The sequence below is a fragment of the Phoenix dactylifera genome, chromosome 3 (genome assembly GCF_051530095.1).
Source record: "Phoenix dactylifera cultivar Ajwa chromosome 3, Ajwa_hap1_PhDact_Kaust_v1.1, whole genome shotgun sequence".
In the NCBI taxonomy this organism is placed as follows: domain Eukaryota; kingdom Viridiplantae; phylum Streptophyta; class Magnoliopsida; order Arecales; family Arecaceae; genus Phoenix; species Phoenix dactylifera.
Genome location: NC_143192.1, coordinates 10,275,567 through 10,296,669, shown reverse-complemented (window position 1 = coordinate 10,296,669; position 21,103 = coordinate 10,275,567). Strand labels below are relative to the sequence as shown.

At 31.9% G+C, this 21,103-nt stretch overlaps 1 protein-coding gene across 6 annotated transcripts in view; it reads right to left on the bottom strand.

Annotated features, from left to right (window-relative positions):
- Window positions 1-11,919: 11,919 nt before the first annotated feature.
- LOC103724001 (putative sulfate transporter 4.2) overlaps window positions 11,920-21,103 on the bottom strand; it is a 33,994-nt gene continuing 24,810 nt past the window's right edge. For 2 of the 6 annotated variants that reach the window (XR_016399752.1, XR_016399754.1), the window contains exons 3-4: window positions 19,305-19,459; window positions 18,626-19,233 (exon numbers count right to left, since the gene is read on the bottom strand). Coding sequence is in view for 2 of the 6 variants with exons in the window: in XM_089929444.1 (XP_089785570.1) it covers window positions 19,210-19,233; window positions 19,305-19,459; window positions 19,558-19,627 (249 nt within the window). In the remaining 4 variants the exon portion in view is untranslated. Of the gene's footprint in view, window positions 12,409-14,683; window positions 14,882-18,625; window positions 19,234-19,304; window positions 19,460-19,557; window positions 20,210-21,103 lie in introns of those variants that run through there. The other 4 variants (XR_016399751.1, XM_089929444.1, XM_089929445.1 and 1 more) reach the window with 4 other exon arrangements.

Here is a 21,103-nt window from a genome sequence, read left to right as displayed (position 1 = left end):
GGTTTTCTAACCGTTTGAAACCTTTTATTTGGCTTAGTCTTCTTAGCATGCATGTATTCATTTATGATATTAATTTAAAAAGAATACAAATAAAAATTTATTATTTTTTTTCATGCTGTATATTTTTATTGAAAAGGCATAAAATATTTTTTGTTGGATTGAGTGATGTCGTTTAGAGATCTAGGATGATAAAGCCTATACAGATCCCCACTCCAAGATGAAGAGGTTGCATAAAATATATAGTTCACAGAAAACGACATGGACAGATCATTTGTCATGCCCAAAGCAGCAGACAACAAAAAAATGTCGATTGGAAATCAAGATTTGGATGCAGTGTAAGCTTTAGTGCTTGGTGATGACGATAGTTGGAAATGACCTTTATCAAATGAACCAATTAAATGGATCATACAACTTTCAATTCAATAAATCTAGCCACTACTAGGATGGTGGATCAACTAATTTTAATGCTAGCCAAAAAAGAAAGATTCATTCTGCTCTCTTAGTTAGAGATGCTTCAGCATATATTTGGGGGTAATTTTAATTCTTGAGTTTGTTGGAAGCCCCATAAGCTCTCATAAACTAAATATCCTTTTGGGTAAGGCAAATTAATTGGGTCATGATCTGATATTTTATTTACGTATTCCACATCTCCCTATAAGGTGCACTCATTTTGAAGACCATATATTTGACACTACAACCTACATGTAACATTCCTCACCTACTTCATGCCCCAATTATGCACATTGGTTTGGCTATATTCTTGCCTTTGTGCCTTCCTCCTACCTTGTTTTTAAGTTTTGCATCATCATTTTGAGTAAATTTCTTATGATAATTGGAGAATATCTATGACGTTAAGTTCAGCAAAATCATTTAAACTTTCATTTTTTAGAAAATTTCAGAAAAAAAAAATCTTAGCTATAGTCCATTAATATTTTTACAAAAGGTGTTAGAGAATAATTGTTTATGTTCTTCGACATGTGAATAGTCATCAACTATATATTGATACTTTTTTTTAGAGGCAAAACCTTATGTTCACTATATCAAGGTTTATTTTTTCTTATTAGATATGGCATGGACTTGTGATTATTTATTATATCATCTCATAGAAATAGACGGTATTGCATTTTTGTACTATTTTGTAAAGATAGAGCCTAGACCACCTGCATGCTCGAGATTACCATAAGGACAAAAGGTTTTTGGAAATATAAAGATGACAATTAGCTAGAAGTGTTATGTTTAGTGAGATATGATTAAAAACAACCAAGAAGGGGATGAAAATAATGAGTCAATTGAAAAACTTATTTATAGGTTAACAGATAAGAGAAGATGAGATGAGGATCTTTTAATAAACCTAAACATACAAGGAATTGAGTGAAAAATCCAAAAAGGTATATAACCAAAATTAAAAAGGATAAGTTTTCAACTAAAATAATTATTTCAGCACTAGAGATATTTGTTTCATGCATGTCATTGAAAATATACCAAGTTTGTTACCAAAAATTATCCTAACATAATATATATGACAAGAAAATTATGTGTAAGAAGTTTTGTCATTCATGTATCACTTTGTCATCATGCATTATTTAGTTTATTATCATGAGCTGTGGTGATCAACATATCTTTATTGCTTAACCAAGGCAATGCAACCATTGGTAACAGTTTAAGACAACTATGGCATGTCTTTTATATATTGTTTATGCATTACTAATAATAGTTAAAGATTTGCCACCTATATATACTACGAAAGTTTTTTGTCATTCTCACATCACTTTTCTATAAATTATGCGTTACAAAGTTTGTTACAGTTAGTTATTATGATTTGCATTTTTTTTATTTCTAACAACTAAGACATGCAACAATTGGCAAGAGTTTTAAACAACCCAAGATTTGCTTTTAATATACATTGCTTAGGCGTTACTAAATTTATTGCTATGATAATTATTCCATGTAGAAATATGATATTTATGACATACAACCTATACATTGTAAAAAAAAATTATCATTCTTGCATGATTTTTTATGTTACAAGCTATTCTTCTCAACGTCCTTGTGCATCCTTTAGCATATTCTATGGTTGTTGACGGTAAAAGCAATGATCTTGAATTTACGTTGCCAATACTATTTTAGTCCAATTGTTGGCACCTCCCTCTTAGGAACCAACTTTTCGGAGAGATCAAACCCTTGTGGTGATAATGTATTGTATTTCTCAACAAAGTAAAAAAAATAGAAAATTTAATTAACAGCTATAGACAAATGTTCCTAGAGCTGAAATAGCACCTTAAGGATAAATTGTAAGAAATCTTGATAATATGCAGAAATTGTTTGAAAAAGCTCAAATATGATAGAGGGAATTAATAATGAGTTTCTCAAAGAACTATTTTTAGGTGCTGATCTAGTTGAGGGCCACAAATAAATGTTCTTCACTTTATAGAGACCACAAAATGTTTTGACTAGAAAAAAACAATAATGAATATGGGTATAGATGAAAAGTAGAAATACTTAATAATTGTTTAAAGGAGTTCAACATGATAGAAGGCATATCAATAAAGAGTTCCTTTAAGGCAATTGGTATTAGGAGGTTGAACTATTTGAGGTTGATGACCTAATTTGCTTACCTTAACAAAGACTATAAGAAAGCCTTGAAAAGAAGAACAACAATGCTGAAGTGGGTCCAAATGAAAAGTAGAAATACTTTATAGCCACTTGAATATTTGTGTTCCTAGATCCTGTATAGGCATCTAAGATCTACCCATTGAATAAGCAATATGAGACTAAACACATGTCCACACGGGTCCTCATATGCTCCCTCTATTTAAGCCTTGACGTCCTCGTCAGGCTAACAATCGAAATCCATTCAAATCTAATCACAAGCACCACTATCAGCCTACGGTTAGCCTCAATGGGCTTGTGCTGTAGTATCCCCTAGTCCACATTAGCTAAGGGCTGAGACTGTTTTGAAACCTTTTGTTACCACACAAGACCTCACCCAAAGTGGCTAGCCGGAAGGTTTTATTTTAGTTTCTCAATCCTATATAAGTACCTAAGATCTACCCAACCAATAATCGATATAGGCGTAAACACACACCCATACGGGTCCTCACGGATAATAAGTCCCTTGAATGAAACGGATATTAGATGATTTATTTGGCCTGAGGTACATCCCTCCATAAAACAGATACAATTAGCATGTTTTTCTTTTGATGAACCAAACAGATGTAGATGATGTTTCCCTCTTCTAAATATGTCGACATGTTCTAATTTAGTGCAGTAGGCATGATGTTTTTTTGTCATGTTCAATCAGTAAAGTTTTTTGCAAGAGCTATATTTGTAATAGGAGTTAGGATTTTTGACTTCAAAACCATTTCCAACCTCATATTATCGAAATTTGACTAAGTATAAAAAAACAAGACAGGCGCATATAATTGGGGTCTAATTTGGTAAACTAGCATTAGCAAAGAAATGACACCGAATTCAAAGAAACTTCTCACCCATCAAATATATTGAAATTTCACATAATATTTTGTCTATTTTCATTCACACCAAGAAGATTTCAGAAAAATAAAAGAACTAGTCAACTTATAACATATCAAACTAAGTTGGTTTTGTAATATTAGATCCATTTCATATTAAATAAGTAAAAAAGGCTCTAAAGCAAAACAACTATGTTCAAAACTTCTTCACAAAGTAGAAATTCTATGGTAGCAAATATGCTACATAATATGGAATGTAGAAACAAAGGGAAGTTATCAAACAAAAATTGCATATCAACAAAATTTTGTAATATTAAAGACAACCATTAGCCTTTACAATTATATATTTGATCATATGAAATTATTAAATAATTTACATTAATAAAATTATCTAGTACACTCATTTATTTTGATCACAATTTAATCTACCATATATAATTATTTATCATCAAGCATCGATACAATTGCTCTAGTCATCAATACATGGAACATTTCCCTCAAACGACAAGTCTGTCGTTTGTCTTGAGAATCTCATGACACCTATTATGCGTATGCATTTCCAAGCACGACAAAGACAAATGCATGGTGGCAGTGAATATAGAAAATCTAGTGCATCTCTATGCATCTAAACAAGATCTTGCTTTAGGTGCTTTAACTCGGTTGGGAGGGGAGGGACAGGAGAAGCCAAACAAAAGGAAAAAGAAAAAGAAATATAAGATAAAGAAGGTTAAGCAAACATTTTCTATTCCACTAATTAGTGTAGAAGACAAATAAACATGCTAATAATTGAAACTTTTTACCAGCAGGAAAACTTAATTTGAACCAATCTCATTCCACACTACCCTCCTCAGAGGAACTTCTGCACAATGTTATATCATGGAGTCCTTTGCCTTTCTTCCCATATCTCACAAAAAAGATCCTTCTCTTTGTGGTCATGTATGAGCATAATGTGAATAATAATTCCTTTCTTGCACAAAAGTCTCTCTTGTTGAAATTCATCAAACTTGATGTCTTTATTCTTCCCACTTCGTACAGACAGTTTGCAGTAACTACTGATATTATTACCATGCAATGGTTGGAGATAGTTTTCCAAGTACAATTGAAAACTAAATGTACTAAGTATTACTATGTGGACTTCAGCATACTAAACCAACTAAAATCTACATTGTTCAACTACGACGACCATTGGTTTGCTTGGTTGGGGTTGGCGGAGTCAAAGTTAAAATGCTGCCCATACGCATTTTCTCCCTGCTATAGCGAAGGCCACAAGCATTGCACAATGTCTGCATAATGTCAAAGCAAAAAACTTGAGATTAGTATGCAATTATACTTAGCAACTGATATGTAATATATTGACACTATATATGTTGGTAAAGTTGTGAATGTTAGAACTTCTATGCTTAAAGCTAGAAAGTTTTATTTTAATTAGTATGTTTTCTGAAATTATGAAGATAGGAAAATATGCTTGTGTCTAAAATAGGATGGACATGCTAACTATCTAGTGGTGATATCAAGGGAGAAAGAAATATCTTTTGATATAATTGAAGATCAAATAATTAATTAACAATAGAATGAATCAATAAAGAGTTGCCACATTTAAATGGATTAGAAAAATTTCTATTTGAAGTACAAGTTAAGAAGAAAAGGATAGACATGTAATGTAATCTTTCATAATTAATAACCTAATGAGAGGTAAGCAAGCATAAGGCAGCAAAATAATGAGCAATTTTCCTAAAAAAATAAAGAATGAGAAATATGGTCAGATACTCCAACTTTTCCATTAACAATAGTGTCAAAGACATGTTGTTGTATTACATTCTAAGATGGAAATAAATTGTAGATAATGTTACTATTGCAATGAGCTTGTATCAAAAGTACAAAGCAAAAAATATACACAGAAGATATCTACAGTAGGAGCCAGCCCTTTTGCTCAACATGCAAATGATAACTACTATGTAATATAGCTGAATTAGAATATGATGATAATAAGTCCAAGTTTAGACATGCTCTTCAAGGAGCAAATAAATTGATTTCATGCATATTTCTTGTTGGTTTCTTTATATTACAATTTTCCCAATTGTAATATAAGATTACTTTTAGCAAGATCCATGATCATAGGATTCTTAAAATAAAATAATGATGATCAATGATCACAATTTATATGAGAATCTATGTGAGTGACACTATCACAGGAAGCAGAAAAGATGATGCTTTGTTGATATCCATCCTATCAGTAGTAAATGGTCATATTTGAAACAAAAAATAAACGTAGTTAGTGGAAACCAACGTCTGGGATTTATTTATATTTATTTTATTTATAAATAATAATAAACTCTACTATTTTTGACCCTTGTGTGCATCTAACTGTATCGATAACAACCAAATCTTATCTCAATCTCCAATTATGTATGATAAGATTTATAACAATAAGAACAAGCTTAATTAGTAGGTTAGGTTTTTACATACCCATTTCACTTATTAATAAGAATAAAAATCTTGCATGATCATCAATCGTAACTTTTTGTTAAAATTTTTATCCCCTGATCGTATCCTCGTTGATTTTTTATTATCCAAGTTAACTTAAAGATTCGAAATGCTTATTTATCCAAATACATGTTTAGTTTGATCTTTATTTTAAATATTTCAAGATTGAAACTAAAATGTTATTTATAGTAGTATCATCAGAAAAAAGTACTATTCTACCTACATATTTTCTAAAAGATCACCATGCCACATTAGAAAATAAAAGTAAAATCCATCTAATAATATTTTCAGAAAACACGAGTACAACCCAATGACTATCTAAAATCATCAATTCAATGGTTACAATGTAAGTATTTGAAACCCCCAAGAATCATGTATATTGGCAAAGACTTCGACCTAAATTTTATCTACTTTTTAAGGAAGAAAGGGTGGGTTTCATATTCCTTTTCTTTAGAAGGGCTTGAGATCATCCACCTAAATATATGAAGATTAATCTAGTGTGTTTATGTTACACACGAAGTGGGTCCCCAAAAGAAGTTTCCTTTTAGAGTCCTAGTAATCCAAAATGATGAATAAGATGATATATCCCAAACAATATTGCAACTGTAACAATATGAAACCATACCTATCATTTTACTAAACTAAAAGAAGGAAACAAAAATATAAAACTAAAAGCATAGAAAATAAGAATGGGTTTAGTTTTGTAGCATTACCTTAGGTCCATCAGGACCATTTCTCCACATTGGAGTCTCGGTCCTCCCACAAGAAGTACATGATTTTGTAGGAGGACATAGGGTGAGGTTCAAATCTAGCCCATTTTCTTGATTTTTTTTCCCCTCCATATGACCTATTGAATTCTCGTCCAACGAAGGTTTGGAGGATGCAGCAAAGAAGTTGTACTCCATGATAGCTGTTGCATAAACTATTAAAAGATTAATATAAAAATAAAGTACTAACACTAACACTAGAAGTGATGGAAAGAAGGAAGTGGGCAGGTCTTTTATAATGGATCAATAGAACGCATGTGGTGTGGTAGTTCTTCACTTTATTGACTGGATCAATCTTGAAATTAATGCACGCATGAACTTGAGTTGGATATTTTTATTGGAAGGGAGGGGGGAGGGAGAGAGAGAAAGAGAGAGAGAGACAGTTGTTGGTTCGTATATTATAAGTGATGGCACCATTAGATGAGTCATTTCAAACCTTCTAACGGTCAAAATTGAACTCTATAGCATGCCTTTGGCTCTAACTATTTATTCCATGAGCTTGCCCTAGCTAAAAAGCAAAGCTTAGAAACGAAGTGCCAATAAACATTGAAGATAAAATAGGAAATAATAACTACCTCCACTTTTTTAAAAATTTGTCATCTTCTCTTTAATAAGTTCTAAATATTATAATATGTGGCTCGTATCTGCAAAAACCTTAATTATCAATAATTTGGCCAATCGAAAAACATTATGAATATACTTTGAAAATAATTCAAGAACTTATTAGATAATGCTCTTTTGTAGAATTTTGATGTAAGAAATATGAAAATAACGTATTAGGATAAACATAAGTTAAATATTACTATAAATTTACCAAAAGAAATGAGAAAAAGATTAGGGCGGGACTTTTTGTCATATTACTGGCGTACAATGTCTAGGCTATATTTTGCTATACTCTCTAATTTATTTAGCCTATGGCACAGATGCATATATAGAAGGGAAACAAGGGTTTTCTAACCTTTTGAAACCTTTTATTTGGCTTAGTCTTCTTAGCATGCATGTATTCATTTATGATATTAATTTAAAAAGAATACAAATAAAAATTTATTATTTTTTTTCATGCTGTATATTTTTATTGAAAAGGCATAAAAATGTTTTTTGTTGGATTGTGTGATGTCGTTTAGAGGTCTAGGGTGATAAAGCCTGTACAGATCCCCACTCCAAGATGAAGAGGTTGCATAAAATATATAGTTCACAGAAAACGACATAGACAGATCATTTGTCATGCCCAAAGCAGCAGACAACAAAAAAATGTCGATTAGAAATCAAGATTTGGATGCAGTGTAAGCTTTAGTGCTTGGTGATGATGATAGTTGGAAATGACCTTTATCAAATGAACCAATTAAATGGATCATAAAACTTTCAATTCAATAAATCTATTCACTACCAGGATGGTGGTTCAGCTAATTTTAATGCTCCCGAAAAAAGAAAGATTCACTCTGCTATCTTAGTTAGAGATGCTTCAGCATATATTTGGGGGTAATTTTCGCTAATTCTTGAGTTTGTAGGAAGCCCCATAAGCTCTCATAAACTAAATATCCTTTTGTTAAGGCAATTTAATTGGGTCATGATCTGATATTTTATTTACGTATTCCACATCTCCCTATAAGGTGCACTCATTTTGAAGACTATATATTTGACACTGCAACCTGCTTGTAACATCCCTCACCTACTTCATGCACCAATTATGCACATTGCTTTGGCTATATTCTTGCCTTTGTGCCTTCCTCCTACCTTGTTTCTAAGTTTTGCATCATCATTTTGAATAAATTTCTTATGATGCTTGGAGGATATCTATGACGTTAAGTTCGGCAAAATCATTTAAACTTTTATTTTTTAGAAAATTTCGGAAAAAAAATCTTAGCAATCCATTAATATTTTTACAGAAGGTGTTTGAGAAGAATTGTTTGTGTTCTTCGACATGTGAATAGTCATCAACAATATATTGATACTTTTTTTTAGAGGCAAAACCTTATGTTCACTATATCAAGGTTTATTTTTTCTTGTTAGATATGGCACGATTTGTGATTATTTATTATATCATCCATTAGAAATGGATGGTATTGCATTTTTGTAATATTTTGTAAAGATGGAACCTAGACCACCTGCATGCTCGAGATTACCATAAGGACAAAAGGTTTTTGGAAATGTAAAGATGACAATTAGCTAGAAGTGTTATGTTTAGTGAGATATGATTAAAATAGAGCAAGAAGGGGATGAAAATAATGAGTCAAATGAAAAACTTATAAGTTAATAGATAAGAGAAGATGAGATGAGGATCTTTTAATAAACCTAAACATACAAGAAATTGAGTGATAAATCCGAAAAGATATATAATCAAAATTAAAAAGGATAAGTTCTCAGCTAAAATAATAATATCAGCACTAGAGATATTTGTTTCATACATGTCATTGAAAATATACCAAGTTTGTTACCAAAAGTTATCCTAACATAATATATATGACAAGAAATTATATGTAAGAAGTTTTGTCATTCATGTATCACTTTGTCATCATGCATTATTGAGTTTATTATCATGAGCTGTGGTGATCAACATATATTTATTGCTTAACTAAGGCAATACAACCATTGGTCATAGTTTAAGACAACAATAGCATATGCCTTTTATATATTGTTTATGCATTACTAATAATAGTTAAAGATTTGCCACCTATATACACTACAAAAAAATTTTGTCATTCTCACATCACTGTTCTATAAATTATGCATTACAAAGTTTGTTACAGTTAGTTATCATGACTTGCATTTTTTTTATTTCTAACAACTAAGACAATGCAACAATTGGCAAGAGTTTTAAACAACCCCAGACTTGCATTTAATATACATTGCTTAGGCGTTACTAAATTTATTGCTATGATAATTATTTCATGTAGAAATATGCTATTTATGACGTACAACCTATACATTGTAAAAAAATTTTATCATTCTTGCATGATTTTTTATGTTACAAGCTATTCTTCTCAACTTCCTTGTGCATCCTTTAGCATATTCTATGGTTGTTGCCAGTAAAAGCAATAATCTTGAATTTATGTTGCCAATACTATTTTAGTCCAGTTGTTGGCACCTCCCTCTTAGGACCCAACTTTTCGGACATATCAAACCCTTGTGGTGATAATGTATTGTATTTCTCAACAAAGTGAAAAAAATAGAAAATTTAATTAACAACTATAGACAAATGTTCCTAGAGCTGAAATAGCACCTTAAGGATAAATTGTAAAAAATCTTGATAATATGCAGAAATTGTTTGAAAAAGCTCAAATATGATAGAGGGAATTAATAATGAGTTTCTCAAAGAACTATTTTTAGGAGCTGATCTAGTTGAGGGCCACGAATAAATGTTCTTCATTTTATAGAGATCACAAAATGTTTTGACTTGAAAAAAACAATAATGAATATGGGTATAGATGAAAAGTAGAAATACTTAATAATTGTTTAAGGGAGTTCAACATGATAGAAGGCATATCAATAAAAAGTTCCTTTAAGGCAATTGGTATTAGGAGGTTGAACTATTTGAGGTCGACGACCTAATTTGCTTACCTTAACAAAGACTATAGGAAAGCCTTGAAAAGAAGAACAACAATGCTGAAGTGGTTCCAAATGAAAAGTAGAAATACTTGATAGCCACTTGAATATTTGTGTTCCGAGATCCTGTATAGGCATCTAAGATCTACCCATTAAATAACCGATATGAGACTAAACACAAGTCCACACGGGTCCTCATATACTTCCTCCATTTAAGCCTTGACGTCCTCGTCAGGCTAGCAATCGAAATCCATTCAAATCTAATCACAAGCACCACTATCGGCCCACGGTTAGCCTCAATGAGCCTGTGCTGTAGTATCCCCTAGTCCACATTAGCTAAGGGCTGAGACTGTTTTGAAACCGTTTGTTACCACCCAAGACCTCACCCAAAGTGGCTAGCCGGAAGGTTTTATTTCAGTTTCTGAATCCTATATAAGTACCTAAGATCTACCCAACCAATAATCGATATGGGCCTAAACACACACCCACACGGGTCCTCACAGATAATAAGTTCCTTGATTGAAACCGATATTAGATGATTTATTTGGTCTGAGGTACATCCCTCCATAAAACAGATAGAATTAGCATGTTTATCTTTTGATGAACCAAACAGATGTAGATGATGTTTTCCTCTTCTAAATAATGTCGGCATGTTCCAATTTAGTGCAGTAGGCATGAAGTTTTTTTGTCATGTTTAATTAGTAAAGTTTTTTGCAAGAGCTATATTTGTAATAGGAGTTAGGATTTTTGACTTCAAAACCATATCCAACCTCATATTATCGAAATTCGACTACGTATAAAACAAGACAGGCGCATATAATTGGGGTCTAATTTGGTAAACTAGCATTAGCAAAGAAATGACACCAAATTCAAAAAAACTTCTCACCCATCAAATATATTGAAATTTCACATAATATTTTGTTTATTTTCATTCACACCAAGAAGATTTCAGAAAAAGAAAAGTGCTAGTCAACTTATAACATATCAAACTAAGTTGGTTTGGTAATATTAGATCCATTTCATATTAAATAATTAAAAAAGGCTCTAAAGCAAAACAACTACGTTCAAAACTTCTTCACAAAGTAGAAATTCTATGGTAGCAAATATGCTACATAATATGGAATGTAGAAACAAAGGGAAGTTATCAAACAAAAATTGTGTATGAACAAAATTTTGTTATATTAAAGACAACTATTAGCCTTTACAATTATATAATTGATCATATGAAATTATTAAATAATTTACATTAATAAAATTATCTAGTACACTCATTTATTTTGATCACAATTTAATATACCATATATAATTATTTATCATCAAGCATCAATACAATTGCTCTAGTCATCAATACATGGAACATTTCCCTCAAACGACAAGTCTAACGTTTGTCTTGAGAATCTCATGACACCTATTATGCGTATGCATTTCCAAGCACGACAAAGACAAATGCATGGTGGCAGTGCATATAGAAAATCTAGTGCATCTCTATGCATCTAAACAAGATCTTGCTTTAGGTGCTTTAACTCGGTTGGGAGGGGAGGGACAGGAGAAGCCAAACAAAAGAAAAAGAAATATAAGATAAAGAAGGTTAAGCAAACATTTTCTATTCCACTAATTAGTGTAGAAGACAAATAAACATACTAATAATTGAAACATTTTACCAACAGGAAAACTTAATTTGAACCAATCTCATTCCACCCTACCCTCCTCAGAGGAACTTCTGCACAATGTTATATCATGGAGTCCTTTGCCTTTCTTCCCATATCTCACAAAAAAGATCCTTCTCTTTGTGGTCATGTATGAGCATAATGTGAATAATAATTCATTTCTTGCACAAAAGTCTCTCTTATTGAAATTCATCAAACTTGATGTATTTATTCTTCCCACTTCTTACAAACAGTTTGCAGTAACTATTGATATTATTACCATGCAATGGTTGGAGATAGTTTTCCAAGTACAATTGAAAACTAAATGTACTAAGTATTATTATGTGGACTTCCGCATACTAAACCAACTAAAATCTACATTGTTCAACTACGACGACCATTGGTTAGCTTGGTTGGGGTTGGCGGAGCCAAAGTTAAAATGCTACCCATACGCATTTTCTCCCTGCTGTAGCGAAGGCCACAAGCATTGCATAATGTCTGCATAATGTCAAAGCAAAAAACTTGAGATTAGTATGCAATTATTCTTAGCAACTGATATGTAATATATTGACACTATATATGTTGGTAAAGTTGTGAATGTTAGAACTTCTATGCTTAAAGCTAGAAAGTTTTATTTTAATTAATATGTTTTCTGAAATTATGAAGATAGGAAAATATGCTTGTGTCTAAAATAGGATGGACATGCTAACTATCTAGTGGTGATATCAAGGGAGAAAGACATATCTTTAGATATAATTGAAGATCAAATAATTAATTAACAATAGAATGAATCAATAAAGAGTTACCACGTTTAAATGGATTAGAAAAATTTCTATTTGAAGTACAAGTTAAGAAGAAAAGGATAGACATGTAATTTAATCTTTCATAATTAATAATCTAATGAGAGGTAAGCAAGCATAAGGCAATAAAATAATGAGCAATTTTCCTAAAAAAGTAAAGAATGAGAAATATGGTCAGATACTCCAACTTTTCCATTAACAATAGTGTCAAAGACATGTTGTTGTATTACATTCTAAGATGGAAATAAATTGTAGATAATGTTACTATTGCAATGAGCTTGTATCAAAAGTACAAAGCAAAAAATATACATAGATGATATCTACAGTAGGAGCTAGCCCTTTTGCTCAACATGCAAATGATAACTACTATGTAATATAGCTGAATTAGAATATGATGATAATAAGTCCAAGTTTAGACATGCTCTTCAAGGAGCAAATAAATTGATTTCATGCATATTTCTTGTTGGTTTGTTTATATTACAATTTTCCCAATTACAAAGATATTTTTTTATCAATTCAGGATGATATTACAGGATTACTTTTACAAAGATCCATGATCATAAGATTCTTAAAATAAAAAAATGATGATCTATGATCACAATTTATATGAGAATCTATGTGAGTGACACTATCACAGGAAGCAGAAAAGATGATGCTTTGTTGATATCCATCCTATCAATAGTAAATGGTCATATTTGAAACACAAAATAAACAAAGTTAGTGGAAACCAACGTCTGGGATTTATTTATATTTATTTTATTTATAAATAATAATAAACTCTACTATTTTTGACCCTTGTGTGCATCTAACTGTATCGGTAACAACCAAATCTTATCTCAATCTCCAATTATGTATGATAAGATTTTTCTAACGATCCAGATTAATGATACTTAATCTTAATTAAGTATCATAAAAAAAAATAGTTCTTTTTCTCATTGAAAAATTGATTCTCCATTTTTTTGGCAACAAAATAACCACTCGTTACTAGTAATCCGTGTCGCTCTCACTATATTCCATATCCATGTGGATATTCAGTATACCATTCGTGTTTCTGTTACAACACAACGAATAGAATGTTCTTATAAAACTAGTAAGAATATGTATGCCATACACCTTGCTGGGATTGTAGTTCAATCGGTCAGAGCACCGCCCTGTCAAGGTTGAAGCTGCGGGTTCGAGCCCCGTCAATCCCGAACTAGATTTATAACAATAAGAAAAAGCTTAATTAGTAGGTTAGGTTTTTACATACCCTTTTCACTTATTAATAAGAATAAAAATCTTGCATGATCGTAACTTTTTGTTAAAATTTTTATCCCCTGATCGTAGCTTCGTTGATTTTTTATTATCCAAGTTAACTTAAAGATTTGAAATGCTTATTTATCCAAATACATGTTTAGTTTTATCTTTATTTTAAATATTTCAAGATTGAAACTAAAATGTTATTTATAGTAGTATCATCAGAAAAAAGTACTATTCGACCTACATATTTTCTAAAAGATCACCATGCCACATTAGAAAATAAAAGTAAAATCCATCTAATAATATTTTCAGAAAACACGAGTACAACCCAATGACTATCTAAAATCATCAATTCAATGGTTACAATGTAAGTATTTGAAACCCCCAAAAATCATGTATATTGGCAAAGACTTCGACCTAAATTTTATCTACTTTTTAAGGAAGAAAGGGTGGGTTTCATATTCCTTTTCTTTAGAAGGGCTTGAGATCATCCACCTAAATATATGAAGATTAATCTAGTGTGTTTATGTTACACACGGAGTGGGTCCCCAAAAGAAGTTTCCTTTTAGAGTCCTAGTAATCCAAAATGATGAATAAGCTGATATATCCCAAACAATATTGCAACTGTAACAATATGAAACCATAACTATCATTTTACTAAACTAAAAGAAGGAAACAAAAATATAAAACTAAAAGCATAGAAAATAAGAATGGGTTTAGATTTGTAGCATTACCTTAGGTCCATCAGGACCATTTCTCCACATTGGAGTCTCGGTCCTCCCACAAGAAGTACATGATTTTGTAGGAGGACATAGGGTGAGGCTCAAATCTAGCCCATTTTCTTGATTTTTTTTTTCCCTCCAAATGACCAATTGAATTCTCGTCCAGCGAAAGTTTGGAGGATGTAGCAAAGAAGTTGTACTCCATGATAGCTGTTGCATAAACTATTAAAAGATTAAGATAAAAATAAAGTACTACAACTAACACTAGAAGTGATGGAAAGAAGGAAGTGGGCAGGTCTTTTATGATGGATCAGTAGAACGCATGTGGTGTGGTAGTTCTTCACTTTATTGACCGGATCAATCTTCAAATTAATGCACGCATGAACTTGAGTTGGATATTTTTATTGGGAGGGATGGGGGAGGGAGAGAGAGACAGTTGTTGGTTCGTATATTATAAGTGATGGCACCATTAGATGAGGCATTTCAAACCTTCTAACGGTCAAAATTGGACTCTATAGCATGCCTTTAGCTCTAACTATTTATTCCATGAGCTTGCCCTAGCTAAAAAGCAAAGCTTAGAAACTTTCAAAAGAATTGTCCGAAGTGCCAATAAACATTGAAAATAAAATAGGAAATAATAACTATCTCCACTTTTTTAAAAATTTGTCTTCTTCTCTTTAATAAGTTCTAAATATTATAATATGTGGCTCGTATCTGCAAACACCTTAATTATCAATAATTTGGTCAATCGAAAAACATTATGAATATACTTTGAAAATAATTCAAGAACTTATTAGATAATGCTCTTTTGTAGAATTTTGATGTAAGAAATATGAAATAACGTATTAGGATAAACATAAGTTAAATATTACTATAAATTTACCAAAAGAAAAGAGAAAAAGATTAGGGCGGGACTTTTTGTCATATTACTGGCGTACAATGTCTAGGCTATATTTTGCTATACTCTGTAATTTATTTAGCCGATGGCACAGATGCATATATATAGAAGGGAAACAAGGATTTTCTAACCTTTTGAAACCTTTTATTTGGGTTAGTCTTCTTAGCATGCATATATTCATTTATGATATTAATTTAAAAAGAATACAAATAAAAATTTATTATTTTTTTCATGCTGTATATTTTTATTGAAAAGGCATAAAAATGTTTTTTGTTGGATTGTGTGATGTCGTTTAGAGATCTAGGGTGATAAAGCCTGTATAGATCCCCACTCTAAGATGAAGAGGTTGCATAAAATATATAGTTCACAGAAAACGATATGGACAGATTATTTGTCATGCCCAAAGCAGCAGATAACAAAAAAATGTCGAATAGAAATCAAGATTTGGATGCAGTGTAAGCTTTAGTGATTGGTGATGACGATAGTTGGAAATGACCTTTATCAAATGAACCAATTAAATGGATCATACAACTTTCAATTCAATAAATCTATTCACTACCAGGATGGTGGTTCAGCTAATTTTAATGCTCCCGAAAAAAGAAAGATTCACTCTGCTATCTTAGTTAGAGATGCTTCAGCATATATTTGGGGGTAATTTTCGCTAATTCTTGAGTTTGTAGGAAGCCCCATAAGCTCTCATAAACTAAATATCCTTTTGTTAAGGCAATTTAATTGGGTCATGATCTGATATTTTATTTACGTATTCCACATCTTCCTATAAGGTGCACTCATTTTGAAGACTATATATTTGACACTGCAACCTGCATGTAACATCCCTCACCTACTTCATGCACCAATTATGCACATTGCTTTGGCTATATTCTTGCCTTTGTGCCTTCCTCCTACCTTGTTTCTAAGTTTTGCATCATCATTTTGAATAAATTTCTTAATGATGCTTGGAGGATATCTATGACGTTAAATTCAGCAAAATCATTTAAACTTTTATTTTTTAGAAAATTTCGGAAAAAAAAAAATCTTAGCAGTCCCCTAATATTTTTACAGAAGGTGTTTGAGAAGAATTGTTTATGTTCTTCGACATGTGAATAATCATCAACTATATATTGATCCTTTTTTTTAGAGGCAAAACCTTATGTTCACTATATCAAGGTTTATTTTTTCTTGTTAGATATGGCATAATTTGTGATTATTTATTATATCATCTCATAGAAATGGATGGTATTGCATTGTTGTAATATTTTGTAAAGATGGAACCTAGACCACCTGCATGCTCGAGATTACCATAAGGACAAAAGGTTTTTGGAAATATAAAGATGACAATTAGCTAGAAGTGTTATGTTTAGTGAGATATGATTAAAAAAGAGCAAGAAGGGGATGAAAATAATGAGTCAATTGAAAAACTTATAAGTTAACAGATAAGAGAAGATGAGATAAGGATCTTTTAATAAACCTAAACATACAAGGAATTGAGTGAAAAATCCAAAAAGATATATAATCAAAATTAAAAAGGATAAGTTCTCAGCTAAAATAATTGTTTTCAGCACTAGAGATATTTGTTTCATACATGTCATTGAAAATATACCAAAGTTTGTTACCAAAAGTTATATTAACATAATATATATGATAAGAAATTATGTGTAAGAAGTTTTGTCATTCATGTATCACTTTGTCATCATGCATTATTGAGTTTATTGTCATGAGCTGTGGTGATCAACATATCTTTATTGCTTAACTAAGGCAATACAACCATTGGTAATAGTTTAAGACAACTATGGCATATGCCTTTTATATATTGTTTATGCATTACTAATAATAGTTAAAGATTTGCCACCTATATACACTACAAAAAAATTTTGTCATTCTTACATCACTGTTCTATAAATTATGCATTACAAAGTTTGTTACAGTTAGTTATCATGACTTGCATTTTTTTTATTTCTAACAACTAAGACAATGCAATAATTGGCAAGAGTTTTAAACAACCCGAGACTTGCATTTAATATACATTGCTTATGCGTTACTAAATTTATTGCTATGATAATTATTTAATGTAGAAATATGATATTTATGATATACAACCTATACATTGTGGCTAGGCTCTGTCTTTCAGCTGTGGCATTTGTAGAGTCGGCCCTCTCAATTTAGGAGTTGACTCGTCAGATGACTAAGATCAACTCATTGCTTTTAGGAGTCGACTCTTCAACCGACTAAGTTTTATCGCTCTCTGTCTTTCTACTGTGGTCATTTTAGGATCGATTCTAGTTTGACTGGAGTCAGATCATGAATTTTATGGATCGACTCGTCAATATAATAATTTTCTTCTCTCTGTAGCATTATGGGGCCGACTCTCTTTTGTCGGAGTCGACTCCGCTAAGCTAGAATCAGTTCGAGTACTTCATGAGTCAACTCGTCAATGTGATGAATTTTTTGATTTTTTGTCTGTCTTCTTAGATTGTTCTATAGTTGACTCGCAATCAATTGGAGCCGACTCGTGAAGGTGCATCACTTAACTATAGTGTATCAGAGTCAACTCGTTGCAAGCATGAGTCAACTTTTGAGATAGTTGAGGATAAAATTTTCAATCTTCTATGTGAACTTCCAAAAAATATGTTTATAGGAGTTAAGCTTCTTAATATAAATGCTTCAAATGAGTGGTCCTTTGAGAATAGCTTTCTTTCTTCTTTTTTTTTTTTTTTGCTGTCTCATATTTATCATTTAAATTCAAAGCAAATAGATTGATCTAACTTTTGACTTAACTATTTTAAGTCATCAAAATCAACCCATTAAAATCAACAATATGTACATTGCACATATGAATGTATGTATATACATAATAATCACTTTATTAATGCATGACGTAGACTTCCGTTCTGAGGATGATGCAAGACATCCAAAGCGATGCTTGACGCAGGCTACCGAGATAATACACACAACCAACATTGAAGACTCCTCGATAGCTAGGAACACATATAGGGATTGTAACTAAGTCCGACCAGTGTCATAAACAAGTAGATCAGATTTGAGTCGGGTCAGACAAATACAAACATAAACCCAATCTTTTTATTAAATGGATTAGATTTTGAAACCTAAACATGCTGTTTAACAAACGAATAACCCAACCCGATCCATTTAATCTGTGTAATATACATGTAACCCATTTATTCAATCCAACCCTAACTTGTTTGACCTGTTTATTAGATATTGTTGGGCATAACATGAAATCTCAATGTACAAAGCAAGTACACAAACAACAAATATAGTTGCCATAAGACTTGACTTCCACTCGTCTAGGTAGAAGGACAAACACAAACAACAAACCACTCAATAATTCATTTGACCAAGAGGGGAGTCATCCAAGACCAAGAGGGTAGGCCAAAAATAATTCTTCGTACCGTTCATGTACATGGGATAGCACCGGCCGAAGCAGCAGACAATGAGCCAGTGGAGAGAACACTCAGACCACCTTTTCACTTTCGGGCAGCGAAGGCTCTTGACCAAGAGGGGAGCCATCTCCATCTTTTTGTTTTCCACAGGCAGTCCAATTCCCCCCTCATGCACGCTCACACAATACCAGATCTTGCCAATCATTTCAACAAGACCTGATCTTGAGAGCAGAACTTTTTCAGTTTGGATTGGATATTGCAATCTGCAGAAGTTCCCAAAGGATTAGTTATAATGCAAAATAAGAAATAGAATCTGAGATTTAGAGAGGCTGACCTGGATTTCTTGTGATTTGTACTCCTGATGCAGGTCCTTGAGAGCTTGAACAGCACTACAGTCAATATAAGGAACAGCTGCAATCCATACTTTGATGATCACGAAATAAACCTTTTGGGCTTCTAATCCATACTGTGTTTTGATATTCTTGTAGCCTACAAGCAAAATATTGTAATCAACTCAATGTTTTGCAAGTTTGCAGATTTATCAATTTTCTTGGTTCTTATGCATTCTAAAATTCCTAAGCCTTCACCTGTCCCTGATGTAACTAACATTTGCAAAATAGATCGGTGCATCAATTCAAACAACGACAATTCCTTCATGTATATATGCTTTAGGATATTGTTCAATGTTTCTGTAAATGGTAGTCCCAGGAAGCTACCCCAAGACAGTTGCTACAACACACAGGACACAAGTCACACAACTAATTACAAACTCCAAGAAAATAGTAATTATTATTAGATATGCTAGAACATGAATTGCACTGCTAAGAATAGAACACATGGTTAGTGGCAGTAGGAAGCTCTAATTATAGAATAAATATAACACAAAGAGATAACCAGAAATTACAATCAGAACATACATAAAATTAAATCCCTCATGAAACAAGAACATAAATTCTATTCATGACTACAACGCTAACCTGTCCAAAAAAAGAACCTACAAAAAGAAACTATCATATAGCTATAAATATCAAAAGAAACTACAAATATCAACCATTTAATAATTAATAACTAACATTCATAGTCAAACCAAAACAAGAATCGCAAATAAAATGCAATAGAGCATATATCCCAGTCCAACCAGAAAAAATGAGTAACATTAGTCCAAAAAAACCATCCAAGACCATGATCAACTTTCCCCTTGCAATGTTTCCTACTTCAACTTCCCAAATTTAGGAGAACCTATAAGCACAAAATGACAAAATTCAATAATTAGTAAAGAAAAATAATTGAAAAAGATGAAACTTAAAAATATGACAAGTATTAATTAGTAAACCATAATTCAATCTCCCTGAGGTCTATACATTGGCATCAATAATAGCCAAGCATTGAGTTTATTCAGCTTCATTGTAGGAACTTAGAGTTCATGACATCTTCTACAATCTCATCTAACTCGGGCTCCAAAATATCTATGTTGGAATATTGCAATAATTAAGAATAAATTATTTCAAAAAACTATAGCAATGGAATTAATGAAACATATTCCTTTCTTTCCAAACACCCAATCTCAAGTGCAAATCAAGGCCTTGGCAATATCTGCTTTAAGTGCACTGCGATACTCATCAAGTACTCGCCCACCAACACTAAAAGCAGATTCAAAGGCAACTATAGATATTGGAATAGTCAAAATATCATGCGCCAGAAGAGAGTTGAGGATGTTGAAACTGATTTGCTTTCCAAAATTCAAGGATATCCATATTGGACTTCCTATCAACTCTAGGCTCATCCAAATATAATTCCAATTGTGATTTCTATGCAGCATTCACAAAGTCAAAGCTTTCAAATGGATCAAAATCGTAAATTATTGGAAAAATAAAATGAGCTATTAATCAAAAACAATACCATATACAAATACAATACATTTAATTTGATAAAAAAGATTTAAGTTACCTTAAAAGCATCTGCTTTTCTAAATGGTTTGGAATCTCATATGAAGCACCACTCTCCAAGTCTCCAAGAGTTGATGTGCTAGTAGTTGGAGCTTTAGAAGTAAACATACACGGATGTGCATGCTCTCTGTACAACTATATCTATTCAACTTTTTATACCAATACTCCACAAAATGAAATTTATACC